Genomic DNA, 14,794 nt, shown 5'->3' on the forward strand with positions numbered 1-14,794 from the left:
CAGGCCAGGCAGGCTCAGGCACGTGCCCAGGTGGGAGGGAGAGATTTGACCAACAGGCATTGGTAGTATCGAACAGGGTTGAGCCGTGTCACCTGCTCCACTCTTCTAAAGTGGAGATTTTTCTGGCTCTGTGTAAAGACCAGATGGGTTTTAAGTATATGCGGGCAACCAGTGTTGAGGCTAGGTAGGCTGGTATTTTAGTCTGTCATTGTGTCCAACCAACTGGCAGACGACTCTGCCCCAGGGTTCAGGTCGCCTTACTAGTTGCCCGCCAGGCCTGGGCCAAGGGTACAGGCAGTCTGAGCCGCTCACCTGGTGGGGTGCAGGGTGGTCTCTGCTGCTCCTTGTTGGCCTCTGACCTCTCCCTTCCCTCAACCTCTCCTCTTTTCCTCCCAAGCCCCGACCCCGTCCTTGACAACGATGGTGACTTCGATCTGGACGACACGATTGACGTGGCGCGGCGTGTGGAGGAGCTCCTAGGCCGACCCATGGACAGTCAGTGGATCCCCCACGCACAGTCGTGACGCCCCACCCCACCCCCCCTGCCCCGTCGCCATCTCTAGCTTCTTCATCCTTGCCAGAGGAGTTACTTTTGTGGATGTTTTAATTCCATGAATCGCTTCTCTTTGGAAACAATACTCATAATGTGAAGTGTTAATACTAGTTGTGACTTTAGTGTTTCTGTGCATGGTGGCACCAGTGAAGGATGTGTGAGTGTGTGTGTGTGAGTGTGAGATTGCACGTTGTGCTGCTTCTCCCCCTTGCTGTCCAGAGTTTAGCTGCAGAACTGGGGCCACAAACAGGCTCTGGTTGTTTTAACCTTGTGCAGAATGGCAGTTAGTTCCATGAACCCTGGAACTGGGCCATGTGTCTTGAGGTCCAGTGGCTCTGACACGTGGCTCTTCAAGTGAGGGAAGGACAGATGGAGGTGGAAACACCTCCCGTCTGGTGAATCTGTGTCACCGTGTTTGCCAAGCCATTGATCTATAACTGTGATGGTCTCTGCTTTTCTTCTGAAACGTAGAAACTGCCTTGTGATGAAGGAAGTCAATCCTCCGTCCTTCCCTCTCCCCCAACCCGCATTTTCCTGGGTCGGGATGGGAAAAGGAGGGACATACAGTAGTGGTTGGGGCAAGGGAAGTCGTGGCTTTGGCGGTGGGTAGTGGCTTTCTGAATAACTGGTAGCCCATCTTCTGTTCTCTGCCTCCCACGCTCACTCCCACGCCCCGTGGAATTGCCACTTAGTTCCTGTGTGTGTACACATGTGCAGACACGTTTGATGAAGTAGAGGAAAGACACGAGGGTCGCGTAACCAGCGCTCACAGTGTTCATGTCCTTTATGTCGTGGCCGGATTGAACGGCCCGGCCCTGGCTCACAGGCTCTGAGAATGTTGCATTGTTCCCTGGGAACGACCATCAGTCTGCCCGCCCTCCTCTGCGCTGGTGGAGGCGCAAGCAAGGTTTTCTAAAGGCATATTGATAACGGCTTTTTGCAAATGTTGAATTGTGTTTTTGTTTCTAAATTGGGACTTCTCGGTTTCCCCTTCTCACCCTAATTTGACGTTAGAATTCTTTCTTCCTGCATCAGGTCCTGTGCCTTTGACTCGCCGCAGGCCACATCTATTCCCTTCACTGTCCACACGGTGTCTTGGGGAGTGGGCGGCTAGAGTGTGGGCCTAACCCAGGACCTGTGTGTTGCCCACCTGTGCAGGGTGCTGGGTGTCAGCATTGGGGTAATTTGGGGAAACGCAGTCAGCAGGTTTTCTGGGAAGTTTGGTAAGCTGCAAAAACAAAGCAAAACAAAAAATCCTCAGCATAATTTCGTCCAAAATTTCTTCCATAGCTTTACACCAGAAGGAAGGAATGGGCTGTGGCAGGCAGGTGGGCAAAGGGGGAGGCAGGTATAGCTTTGGGGTTTAAGCCTTAAGGTCACTCCAGCTCCCCTCGAAAAGAAGGGCCTGACCACACCCAGGAGGGAATGGCCCTAAAAACATTATTTTTATACATGTGGGGAAATGAACATATTTTTTTTTACAACATTAACTTCTGAACTTATCAGTGTTTTAATGTTAAAGGAAAATATTTCTCTGTAGTAAATATTTATTGGAAGATGACTCTTTTAAAAGCTGCTCTTTGCCCTAGCTCAGTTTCGTACAGTGATTTATCAATATTTTTCTATGCCGGGCAGTAGACTGTCTCTGCCTCTGATGACCAGGCTGACCCCTCCACGGATACCAGCACTGACGTACCAGCCCCTTATGTCCTCAAGATTTGATTAAAATCCCCCCTCCCCCCCACCCCCTTCCCGAGACTGGGAGTGTTGGGGAAAGGTGGAAAGGAAGCCTAGTTGCCCCTGTCACCCGTGCACCTTGAGGGCCAACCCTAGTGGTCCTGGCAACCCCGGGGGCAGGGAGTGACACACTCAGATGAGTGGTTGGCCCGGCCCCTGGCATGCCAAGGGCAGAGCGCTCACTGCATAGTTAGCACTGGGCTGGGGAGAACAGGTGCCCAGGAGAGTGGCTGCCTGGAGCCTGGGGGTTCCTGCGCATGTCCCATGGCTGAGCTGTCCTCAGTTTTCCTGAGACCATGTCTCCTGATAGGAGAGATTGTGACTGAAAGGCACGCTCACTGTCTGCATATAGCTTCTCTCTCCTCTCTGTTCTGCAAACCACAAGGAGAGGCGACGGCAAGTCTCGACTGCCTCAGCCCCTCGCTTGCTCCCAGACACACACACACAAATCATCAAAACGTTTCAATGTACGGTGTGTTCAGGGCTTTGCAGTGGGTGAGGGGGGAGACTAAAAGTGAATATAACTTAAAATAGCATACTTTTTTATAATTTTTCTTTATAAAACTTTGTGAGATTATTTCAGATACATATTTTAGTCTTGATTGGCAGTAGTATATAACTGCCCAAAAAAAGTATTGTGTACAATTTGGAATAGTCATAAAATTGTGTATTTTATGTTACAAATAAAAATTTCCCTCAGTGGACAGTATGGAGTGCTCTTTTTATTTCATTCCACCAGGTGCTGAGATAGGGTGGTTTTGACGGGGAAATACTTGAAATCATCAGTGTGACTCTGAAAAAAGGAACTAGTTGGGCGTTGGCTGCCCCAGAGCGTGTGTGTGTCACCAGCGTTGATGGCTAGTGGGGGCGTTTCTTACCTTTCTGTTCACATGAGGTTTTGAAAATTAGAATGATAGTCTTTATCTCCTATTCCTGTTAGAAAGCTCATCCTTAAAAATCAGCGTGTTCAGGGGACTTCCCTGGTGACCCTGGGCTAAGACTCTGAGCTCCCAATGCAGGGGGCCGTGAGTTCAGTACCTGGTCAGGGAACTAGACCCCATGTGCTGCAACTAAGAGTTCACATCCCACAACTGAAGATCCTCAGGCCGAGGTGAGATCGAAGATCCCGTGTGCTGCGGCTAAGACCCGGCACAGCCAAATAAATTTAAGTGTCACTGGGGGCTTTGCTGGTGGTTCAGTAGTTAACAGTCCACCTTGCGATGCAGGGGACACTGGTTTGATCCCTGGTTCAGGAAGATCCCACATGCTGCAGAGCAAATAAGCTTGTACACTGCAGCTACTGAGCCCACACGCTGCAGCTACTGAAGCCCAGGCTCCCAGAGCCCGTACCCCGCAAGAGAGGCTGCAGCAGTGAGCAGCCTGCGCAGTGCAACGAAGAGTAGCCCCCGCTCGCCACAACCAGCGAAAGCCAGCGTGCAGCAACAAAGACCCACCACAGCCAGAACATAAATGAATCTTCAAAAAAAAGTATCACCGATAAGGTTTAAAAAAAAAAAGAATGATGGAAGTGGTAGGGAAAATCTGAAAGGCTACAGCTAACAAAGCCCAGGGAAGGGTGACAGTGTCGAACATAGTAACTGGGAATACTGTCTGGGTTTGGCACTAAAGAGGCTGTAGATGACCTTGGTAAGAACAGTCTGTAAAGATAGGGACCCAAGCTGAGTTGCTGAGCACTGGAGAGTGACAGGAGTTCCACTCCTGCTGTGACGGCACCAACAGCTCTACACACCCACCCCCACAGTGAAACTGGTGACAGTTGTTTTCTTAAACCCACCCGTTCGAAGTCTCCTATGGGTATACAGCAAATGAAGAAATGCTTACTTAAGAAAATTCAAAATGCAGTAAGAAGAGTGAGCGTGGTGTTTGAACCAAGACCCAAAAGGACAGAAACTCCAGACCAGTGCAGCCAAGAACACAGAGCTCCCTCTCCCCATAGCTCCCAGTCAGGGGGTTATCATCTGGGAAAGCCAGGATGCCGGCATTTCTCATCCTGCCCCCAGCCCCCTGTAGCTGATGCTAAGTTCTGGCTGATGCTGCTGAAAGGTAAGGTGGCCCCTTCTGGTAGGATGGACACTTTACCTTGGCCAGTGCTACTGAGAGTCCTGGAGCCCTGATCACATTTGCTCAGGTCCATAAGGTAGTGATTCCACCATGGGAGAGGAAGCCGGGGAAGGACTGAGGCTACTGATCACCCCCCACCCCTCAGCTTTTTTTTTCCCCTTTTTGGGCTGCACTTTGCAGTGTGTGGGATCTTAGTTCCCCAACCACAGATCAAACCTGCACCCGCTGCGTTGAAAGCTCGTAGAGTCTTTAACCACTGGACCACCAGGGAAGTTTGAGCACTCAGCTTTTGAAGTGGGCCCATCACTCAGAAGCGTGCCATCATCATACCCACAATGCCAGACCTAAGACTCAGAGATTTTGCTCCAGAGAGGAGAGGCAGGTTTAAAGCAGGGAACTGACTCCATTTGCAAGCTCAAGCTTAACTGTGCTCTCAAAACCTGGAGGTTTTGGTGAAAGGCTATTGGCAGGAGACCCATAGCTTCATTGGAGACAGAAGCTAAACTGAACTGGCTAGTTTGCTAGAAATGGGGAAAGATAAAGCAGGAAGGAACTTTCTCTCTTGGGGTCAGAACAAATCTCAAATACTGACCTTTGAAACTATCCCTTCAAAGAAGCCTGCGTTTGATTGGATCCACTTGTGGGGTCATTTATTCCCCAGCGCACTGTTGGCAGATCAGCCAACAGCCAGTGTCGTTTTAACAGCTGGGTGCGGTCAGGGAAAGAGACACAGAGAGATCCTTGCAAGTCACTGTCATGCTAGGTTGACTATGGGCTTAACTCAGGGCTGCACCCACCTAAGGAGCAACATCAGAGGCTCCACACTGTGTATCGGGGAGGGCAGTGGGGAGCAGACAGACTCACTAAAATAACCCAGCCACTCACTAAACAAGGAAACTTGTTTACCTGGACCAGAAACAAGGAATTGCTAAACTGGTTTCCAAGGTGGCCACACTATTTTACATGAGGGTTCTAATTCCTCTGCATCCTTGCCAACACTTATTTTCTGACCTTTTTGATTATAGCCATCGTAGTGGAGTGTGACATGACTTGAGTCAATTCTAGTTTGCATTTCCCTGATGACTAATGGTGTTGAGCAGCTTCATCAGAAGCCCTGGAAAATTCACAAATATCTGGAAACCAGACCAAAACTCCTACAAAACCAATTGAAAAAGAATAAAGTTGAAGTAGTCACACTTAGCAATTTCAAAACTTACTACAAAGAAATAGTAATCAGTGAAGTGTAGCGCTGGCAGGAGGATAGACCTATAGATAAGTGGAAGAGAATTCAGAGTCTAGAAAGAAACCCATGTGTCTGTGGTCAACAAATTTTTGACAAGGGTGCCAAGACCGTTCAGTGGGGAAAGAATAGTCTTTTCAACAAAGTGCTGGGACAACTGGATAGCCACATGTGAAAGAATGAATTTGGAACCTTACATCATATATAAAAATCAATTCAAAGTGGATCAAAGATCCAAATATAAGAGCTATAACTGTAAAACTCAAAGAAGAAAACAGAGCTTCATGACATGGGATTTGGCAATGATTTTTTTGGCCATGATACTAAAAGTATAGGCAGCAGAAGGTAAATTGGACTTCATCAAAATTAAAAACTTTTGGGAATTCCCTGGCTGTCCAGTGGTTAGGACTCAGCTTTCATTGAACCAAGCCCAGGTTCAATCCCTGGTCGGGGAACTAAGATCCCACAGTGCTGCAACTAAGCATTTTGGCACTATGACACAGCCAAAAAAATTGTTTTAATTGTACATCAAAAGACACTATTGGGACTTCCCTGGTGGTCCAGTGGCTAAGAGTCCATGCTTCCAGTGCAGGAGGCCTGGGTTCAATCCCCGCTCAGGAAACTAGATCCCACAGGCCGAAAATAAAAGTTCGCATGCTACAACTAAAGATCCCACATGCTACAACTAAGACCCAGTCAGCCAAAAAAATAAGTGTTTTAAAAAAAGAAAAAAGAAGAAGAAAGACACTGTGAACAGAGAGAAAAGACGACGAACAGAATGGAAGAAAATATTTGCAAACCATATGTCTGATAGGGGATTAATAGCCAAAATATATAAAGAACCCTTCAACAACAAAAACTTTTAAATGGGAACATGACATGAATAGACGTTTTTCCAAAGAAGATACACAGGTAGACAACAAGCACACAAAAAGATGCTCAGTTGTTAGGGAAATGCAACTCAAACCCACAAAGAGATACCCATTGGTTGGCTATTACAAAAACCAAAAACTCAGAAAACAGCAACTGTTGAGGGGATGTAGAAAAACTGGAACCCTTATACATTGCAGGTGGGCTCGTAAAATAGTGCAGCTTCTGTGAAAATAGTACGGTGGTCCCTCAAAAAGGTACATGTGTGAATTACCATATGATTTAGCACTTCACGTTCTGGGAATATTCTCAAAAGAATTAAAAGGGGGGACTCAGATCTTTGTACATCTGTGTTTATAGCAGCATTATTCATAATAGCCAAACAGTGAATGTCCATCAATGAATAAGTGGATAAATAAAATACGGTGTGTGTGTATATATATATTTTTGTGTGTGTGTGTGTGTATTTCCTTCCTTAAATTCTGACACACACTACCACATGGACAAAAACAGACATTATGCTAAGTGAAATAAGACAGACACAAAAGGACAAATATTGTATAATTCCCCTTATATTAGGCACCTAGAGTAGTCATATTCATAAAGACAGCAAACAGGGTGATGGTTTTCAAAGGCTGTGGGAAGGAGCAGTGGGGAGTTATTGTTTGATGAGCGCAGAGTTTTAGTTTAAGAAGATGAAAAGTTTTGGAGAGAGATGATGGTGATGGTTCCACAACAATGGGAACGTACTTAATGACACTGAAGTGGATAACTAAATACAGTTAACATAGTAACTCTTATTTATATTTTACTACAATTAAAAAATATGGATCAAAGAAAAGCCAAGGAAATAATAAGGGTAAATCTTCATGACCTCAAATTTGACACTATATTCTTAGATATGACTCCAAAAGCATAAGCAACAAAAGAAAAAAATAGGTTGTTAAACTTCATCAGAGCCAAATATTTGGGACTTTCCCAGTGGTCCAGTGGTTAAGAACCCACCTGCTAGTGCAGGGGACCGGGTTCAAGCCCTGGTCTGGGAAGACTCCACAGGCCACAGGGCAAGTAAGCCCGTGCACCACAACTCCTGAAGCCCACGGGCACTCCAGCCTGTGCTGCACAAAGAGAAGCCACCATGATGAGAAGCCCGGACACCGCAGCTAGAGCGTAGCCTGTGCGCAGCAATGAAGACCCAGCAGGCAAATACATAAATAAAGCTAAAAAATGTGTGCTTCAAGGACACTGTCAAGAAAATAAAAAGAGGTGTGGGATCTGGGGTGGCAGGGAGGCTCAAGAGGGATAAACGTATGTTTATAGCTGATTCATGTTGTACAGCAGAAACTAACACAACATTGTAAAGCAATTATACTCCAGTTAAAAAACAAGTTTTTAAAAATGAAATTTTTAAAAAATTTAAAAAGATTTTTTTACTCCAAGTCAAAAAAAAGAAAATGGAAAAATACCCCCATAAGATAGGAGAAAAATCATATTTACAAATCATATATATCTGATATATGGACTTGTGTTTAAAATATATAAAGAACTCTTACAACTTAATAATAAAAAGACAAGTGGTCCAGTTAAAAATGGGTAAAGAATCTGATAAGACATTTCCCCAAGAAAGTACACAGATGGCCAATAAACACATAAATAGGTAGGACATCATTAGTCATTAGGAAAATGCAAAATCTCACTCAAATGGATGAATGAGGAGGGCAGGATAGCTATAATCAAAAGGTCAGGTAATAACAAGTGTTGACAAGGATGTGGAGAAACTGGAACCCTCATATACCGGTGGTGGGAATGTAAAATGGTGAAGCCACCTTGGAAACCAGTTTAGCAGTTCCAATTACTATACAACCCAGCCCTTCCACTCACTGGAACACAGTGAGCCCCTTGCATTCCATCTTTATGCAAGAAAAATGAAGATATATATCCACAGAAAAGCTTGTACACTAGCATTTAGTATTTTTGCAAGTAGATTTGTGGTTGCTTAGGGCTGGGGTGTGGAAGGTGGGAAGGGATTGGGGATTAATAGTTAAAGGACCTAGGGTTACTTCCATGGTGATGAAAATGTTATAAAATTGACTGTTGGCATTCATACCTATGAATACACTAGAAACCACTGAATTGCACGCTTTTAAGAGTTAAGCCGTGATGGGAATTCCCTGGTGGTCCAGTGGTTAGGACTCAGTTCTTAAACTGCTAAAGGACCCTAGTTCAATCCCTGATCAGGGAACTAAGATCCCAAAAGCAGTATGGCCAAAAAGAAATAAGTATATAAAACTTTAAAAAGCTCAGTTTTGAGAAGAGAGACTGCAATATGGTGAGGCAGTTGAGGGTGAAGGGAGAGTGTCTGAGAGCCTGGGTGGAGAACACAGCGGGAGAGAGGGCTTCACGTGCGATAGAACACCTTCCTGAGCACAGCTTCTCAAGTCTTTCAGAATCAGTAGGAACAGCCGAGCTCTGGAGAGCACCCTACTCCAAGCTGCAAAACTACCTCTTGCCATAAAGATGGGAGAAGTTTGTGTTTCCTGGGATAAAGCCAATAAACTAACACAGGTGGGGACCCCAATTACCAGGTAAAGTTATTTATCTTGAGCATGTGTGTTAACAGGTTGCGTCTGTTGGGCTCTAGCTTTAAAAGGGAGTGATACTGATGAATCTATTGGCAGGACACAGACATAGAGAACAGTCATGCAGACACAGGGAGAAGGAGAGAGTAGGATGACCTGGGAAAGTAGCACTAACATTTATATACAATGTGTGCGTGCGTGCTAAGTCAGTCATGTCTGACTCTTTGTGAGCCCATGGACTGTAGCCCCGCCAGGCTCCTCTGTTCATGGGATTCTCCAGGCAAGCATACTGGAGTGGGTCGCCATGACCTCCTCTAGGAGTTCGTCCTGACCCAAGGATCGAACCCGTGTCTCTTATGTCTTCTGCATTGTCAGGCATGTTCTTTACCATTAGCGCCACCTGCGAAGCCCAACATATATACACTACCATGTGTAAAACAGATAGCTAGTGGAAAGCTGCTGTATAGCACAGGGAGCTCACCTCGGTGCTCAGTGATGAGTCGGTGAGGGGTGAGATGGGGGGAAGGGAGGGAGGCTCAACAGGGAGGGGGTATATGTATCCATATAGCTGATTCACTTTGTTGTACAGTAGAAACTAACATAACATTGTAAAGTAATTATACTTCAATTAAATATTTTTAAAGCTAAAAATAAAAAGGTAATAAAATGAAAAAAGAAAGTAAGCCCATACAAAATCAGGATGACAAGTTAATAAATTATAACTACAAAAAAAAGGGGGCGGAGAATGAGATTCTTTTCTGTCTTCGTGGTCCCAGTAGTTCGCCTGTGATGCGTCACACGCTGCTTTAATGTTTGTTCAATAACAAAAGGATTTTCTTTCTCTACTATCTTTGTGGAGGGCAATTCTAGATTGGAAAAATGTTGCTTTTTGACAGTGCTCAAGTTTGCACCTGCTCCAGGATGGGATGTGCCCACTCCCCGCTCAAGCTGATCTGAGACACTCTTTTCTGCACTCAGGTTTCTCTCCCTACACCGGCACGAGTCTGAGGACCACTCTGCATGCTAAGTCACTTCAGTCGTGTCCGACTCTTTGCAACCCTATGGACCACTCTACTCTGGCTGTAACTTCCCTCCACCTGCAGGCTTGGGCCACCTCCCAGCACCGCGGCCCTTAGGCAACCTGTCCCTTTAAGAGCTCCCCCGACTCCGCCTCCAGCTCCACCCTCAGGCCCAGCGGCTGAACTTCCCTTAAAGCCTGGGCTCCATCTTTCTGGCTAGCTGTGTACTGAGGCTGTTCCGGAGCCTTGAGGGGCCCCTGGGTGCCGGGCAGAGGCACAAGTGGGCTGTGACAGGTGCCTGTGGGACATAGAACCACTGTTAGGGGGCTCAGGGCTTGTGGGGGCTGGCGGGGAAGGGACACAATGATGGGACAGGGTGGATCCTGGACCAAGCAGAGCCTCTTGGGAGTAGACCAGACCTGTCTTCAGTTAAGTAACTGCTCTGAGCCAGGTGCTCTGCCATGGCCTGCGTGCTCCTTCTCAAGGGTATCATTATTTCCATTTTACAGATGGGGCAAGGGTACGGGGCTCAAAGCAGCTGACTGAGTGCCCCAGAGCCAAACAGCTAACCGGGGGCAGAGCCAGGATCCGAAGTCAGGTCAGTGTGACCCCAAAGCCTTGCCGTTGTCTCCTCCACATCATGTGCCTGACAGGAGTCCAGGCTTCTTCCCCAACTTCCCTTTAAACTTGATTTTCCTGTGCTCGGCAGAGTGAGGGGAGGAAATGGGTTTCCCCTCCTCCATGCAGTACCAGTACTTGGAGGCCTTCCTCCTTCCAGGATCTGCTTGGAGATGCTGCTGCTGCTGCTGACCCTGTTGCTGCTGCTGCCACTGGCCATGCTCCTGTGGCGGCCGCAGTCCCGGGATGCCAGGCGGTCCTGGCTTGTCCGCCTCCAGCACTGTGTGACGTGGGGGGCCCTGCGCTGGGCAGCCGCCTGGCAGCAGAAGAGACTAGCGCAGAGCACGTTGCACGCAGGCCAGAGCCAGCAGCAGGCCCTGAGGTGGTGTCTGCGCGGAGTCCAAGGTCCCCGCTGTCCCCTCAGAGGGAGCACAGGTGTGTTTCCCAGGGTCTGGGGAAGTGGCCCAAAGAGAAGGAAACCCTACAGCAGATTCCAGAACCCAAAGACCACGCTTTCCCCTTCTACCGCCAGCACAGAGAGAGGTCTGACCCAGAGAACCTACTGAGACCGGATTGTTCAAAATGAATTTTGCCATCCTGGCCCCTGATAGCCTCTCTCCCCTCAGGCCTGTTCTGGATTCCTTCCCTGAGGGTCTCACCAGTCTGGTTTGAACCCTTGGGAAACTCTGTGGCTTCATGGGGATTTTATGATGTCTTTGGGGCTACAGATATAAGCACCTTCCGGAATCATCTCCCTCTGACCAAGGCCAGCCAGGCCCAGGAGGAAGAAAGTGGCGGGCAGCCCTTGCCCCCCACCTCAAACCGGTACCATGGCGAGGCCTCTCTGCAGGTAAATGGGGAAGGCTGGAACCTAACCCCATCCCTAAGGTCCCTAAGTGGAGCCAAGGCCTCCCATCAGGATGGGAAAAAAGCAAACAGCAACAACAGCAACAAAAACCTCAAAACAACACTGGGGGACTTCCATGATGGTCCAGTGGTTAAGACTCCCCGCTTTCAGTGCAGAGGGTGCAGGTTCGATCCCTGGTGACCAAAAAAAAAAGTATATCTGGGGGCTCAGGGTCTGGCTCAGGCCCAGGGCCAACACTGTCTCTTGTCTCCCTCCAGGCCACCTTGCTGGGTCTGGCAGCCCTAAACAAGGCCTACCCGGAAGTGCTGGCTCCAGGAGGCACGGCTCGTGTAACTGCTTCCTCCCCTTGGCCCTACCCCCTCCCTTGGCCTTGGCATGCCCTGGGCCAAGTGAGCCCCACTGGAGCCAAGGACCCAAGGGTCCTGCTCCTGGAGGCACTGAGGTCCCCAGGGCTGAAGGCTCTGGAAGCTGGGACGGCAGCAGAGCTCCTAGATGTCTTCTTGGACCTGGAGGCCCATGGGGAAGAGCTGGCTGAGGCCATCGCTGCTGGGAACCCAGGAGCACCTCTCCCCAGACGGGCAGCCGAGCTGCGGGAAGCCCTGGAGCAGGGAACCCGAGGACTGGCCCTTCGGCTCTGGCCAAAACTGCAGGTGGTGGTGACTCTGGACGCAGGAGGCCAGGCTGAGGCTGTGGCTGCCCTGGGGGCCTTGTGGTGCCAAGGGCTCACCTTCTTCTCACCCGCTTACGCTGCTTCTGGAGGTCAGCAAGACTCAAGGGTGGTGAGGGGCACACAGCTAGCTGCCAAGTTGTTGAGTTGCTAAATTGTGTTCAACTTTTTGCGACCCCATGAACTGCAGCAAGTCCCATAGTCATCTCATTGATTCCTCCCCAACACCAGCTCCATTTTACAGATGAAAAAACTGAGGCTCAGAGAGGTTAAGAGACTTACACAGATTTATACCATACCAGCATTTTCTTCAGGTCCATCACCTCCAGAACCACTGCCTCTTCCCAGTTAGGGCCTTAGAAGCAGAGGGCTGAGCCTGGGGGAGCCGGGAAGGATGGGGTGGAGGGGCAGCAGGGGGATCAGATGGGCAGAGGGTTGGGGCCTGGGCGATTGTCTAGCAGATGAAGAGGCTGCTTGCTCCCCACAGGGGTGTTGGGCCTGAGTCTGTGGCCAGAGCAGCCCCATGGCCTGTACCTTCTGCCCCCTGGAGCCCCCTTTATTGAGCTGCTCCCTCTCAAGGAAGGAACTTGGGAAGAGGCTACCCGCACTGTCCTGCTGGCTGAGGCCCAGAAGGGCAAGGAATACGAGCTGGTGTTGACCAACCATGCCAGCCTCACCAGGTGAGCATCTGCCTGCCCACCTCTCCCCAACTGCTGCCTCAGGGAGCCTGAACCCGGTTAAAGGCCATGCGCATGCTGTTGAAGTTAATGGGCCCTTGGGCCTGACCTCATCCCCACTCCCCATCAGGTGCCGGCTTGGTGATGTGGTACAGGTAGCGGGTGACTACAATCAGTGTCCGGTCGTCAAATTCATCTGCAGGTAAGTTACCCCCCGGGTCACTGAGGGACCATGCTCGTGCCCTGGGTTCCTCTCCCTCTTGCTTCCTTCTCCTCAGGCTGGGCCAGACCCTGAGTGTTCGAGGCGAAGACACTGGTGAGGATGTATTCTCTGAGGCCCTGGGCCGGGCCGTGGGGCAGTGGCCGGGGGCCAAGCTGTTGGACCATGGCTGGGTGGAGAGCAGGATTCTGGGTGAGCTTTTCCACTGGCTGACTATCCCTCACCCATACCCACCCCGCTGGGAGACCTCTAGGAAAGAGGAAAGACCCAGCCTTTTGTGCTGCTCCTAACAAAAGTCCCTCCGCATATCTAACCCCCATCTGCCTGCTGCAGTCTCTACCCATTTCCTCTCCGTTGACCCCACTCCTTGCCAAGAAACTCCTTCTCTCCCCTATGAACCTTGGAGTAGGGGCAGTGGGCTTGAGCTTTCGAAGATGCCCCATTCACAAAACATGTGTCCGTAATAGGCGGTTTGTCCGCAGATTCCTCTGAGGGCTCCGCTCCCCACTATGAGGTATTTGTGGCACTGAAGGGGCTGAGGAACTTGTCAGAGGAAAATCGAGACAAGGTAAACCAGAGACAGAGACAGGATACAACTGAACGTCCCCTTCACTCTGCACACTGCCCCGTGTGTCGTGGGGAGGTGGGGGAGGGGAGGAGAACCTCCCTGGAGCTCTGGGAAGGGAGGGTTGAACCCCACAGACACACATGTACACATGAAACTTCTAGCCACGCACACCCTGGGCACAGCTGTGCGCGCCTCCCCCACACACCGCCCAGCCCCACACCAGTCTCACTTGAGCCGTTCTGTTCCCAGCTTGACCACTGCCTTCAGGAAACCTCCGCTCGCTACAAGGACCTGCGGTTCCGGGGCAGCATGGGCCCCGCCCAAGTCCACCTGGTGGGGCAGGGGGCCTTCAGGGAACTGCGGGCAGCCCTCGCTGCCTGCCCCTCGGCCCCTTTCCCTCCAGAGATGCCCCGGGTTCTCAGGCACAGGTCCCTGGCCCAGTGCCTGCAGAGGAGGGTGGTGTCCTGAGCTGAGGCCTGCCCCGGCCCCGTTCACCCCCATGGGCTGCCTCGCTCTTTCCTCTGGGGCCCCTCTGGATGTGGAGCCCTTGGCCAGGGTCTTTATGTGTCAGCTGACAGCTGTCCATGAGAGCTGCTGCCCTTAGGGAGACCCGACCTGGTCAGGCCGAGGAGTTGACTTCAAGGACAGAGCAGACATCAGCAGCGCCCCGCCTGGAGCCCCCAGCCCACCCTAGAGGACACGGGAGTTCCAATCCATGCTGGCAATGCCTGTGTTTCTCAGCCTGTGCACCAGGCAGGCTGGAAGTGTTGGAAGTTCCCAGGAGTGACCCCCAGTTGGCACGGAGCAGGGGCTGGTGACCACAGACCTCAGCTTTGTCATCCTTTAGTAGAACAACTCTGAAGTGTATTCTGTAGCATCTGCCTCCAAGGGTCCCCACCAGTTGCCCGCAGTGGTAACCTTCTCATTAACACAGTTCTTACTGGTTTTCTTCCTGTCTCTCCTGTCCCTCCTCCCACGTGCTTTCTAGGGTCACCTGCCAAATAAACTTCTTACACCCAGAATCTTGGCTTGGGGTCTGCTTTTGGGGAAACCAGGGACCCCATTCACTCTCCTCCTGCTGCAGCCTGGATTGCCC

General features: G+C 49.9%; 2 protein-coding genes across 11 annotated transcripts in view; both read left to right on the forward strand.

The window, feature by feature from the left end:
- Window positions 1-2,994, forward strand: part of LOC147351586 (signal transducer and activator of transcription 5B) — a 76,471-nt gene extending 73,477 nt beyond the window's left edge. For all 10 annotated transcript variants that reach the window (XR_015147594.1, XM_086357655.1, XM_086357646.1 and 7 more), the window contains exon 19: window positions 398-2,994. Coding sequence is in view for 9 of the 10 variants with exons in the window: in XM_086357655.1 (XP_086213781.1) it covers window positions 398-524 (127 nt within the window). In the remaining variant the exon portion in view is untranslated. The remainder of the gene's footprint in view (window positions 1-397) is intronic.
- A 7,278-nt stretch (window positions 2,995-10,272) lies between these two features.
- On the forward strand, window positions 10,273-14,720 carry GHDC (GH3 domain containing). The gene is made up of 10 exons (XM_086357664.1): window positions 10,273-10,374; window positions 10,590-10,678; window positions 10,859-11,133; window positions 11,427-11,548; window positions 11,824-12,325; window positions 12,721-12,913; window positions 13,041-13,112; window positions 13,189-13,322; window positions 13,613-13,698; window positions 13,948-14,720. The coding sequence occupies exons 3-10, from the start codon at window positions 10,872-10,874 to the stop codon at window positions 14,164-14,166; spliced, it is 1,590 nt and encodes a 529-aa protein (XP_086213790.1). The 5' UTR covers window positions 10,273-10,374; window positions 10,590-10,678; window positions 10,859-10,871; the 3' UTR covers window positions 14,167-14,720.
- Window positions 14,721-14,794: the final 74 nt, after the last annotated feature.

Source organism: Bos grunniens, chromosome 19, assembly GCF_055505025.1.
Source record: "Bos grunniens cultivar Pamir isolate PY7600 chromosome 19, Bosgru_T2T1.0, whole genome shotgun sequence".
Lineage (NCBI taxonomy): Eukaryota > Metazoa > Chordata > Mammalia > Artiodactyla > Bovidae > Bos > Bos grunniens.

Bases quoted from the DNA above. Each gene is read 5' to 3' on its own strand.
- GHDC (XM_086357664.1), top strand. From the start codon at position 10,872: ATGCTGCTGCTGCTGCTGACCCTGTTGCTGCTGCTGCCACTGGCCATG. The intron at 12,914-13,040 runs GTGAGCATCTGC...ACTCCCCATCAG, and splicing joins AACCATGCCAGCCTCACCAG to GTGCCGGCTTGGTGATGTGG. The intron at 13,113-13,188 runs GTAAGTTACCCC...CCTTCTCCTCAG, and splicing joins GTCGTCAAATTCATCTGCAG to GCTGGGCCAGACCCTGAGTG.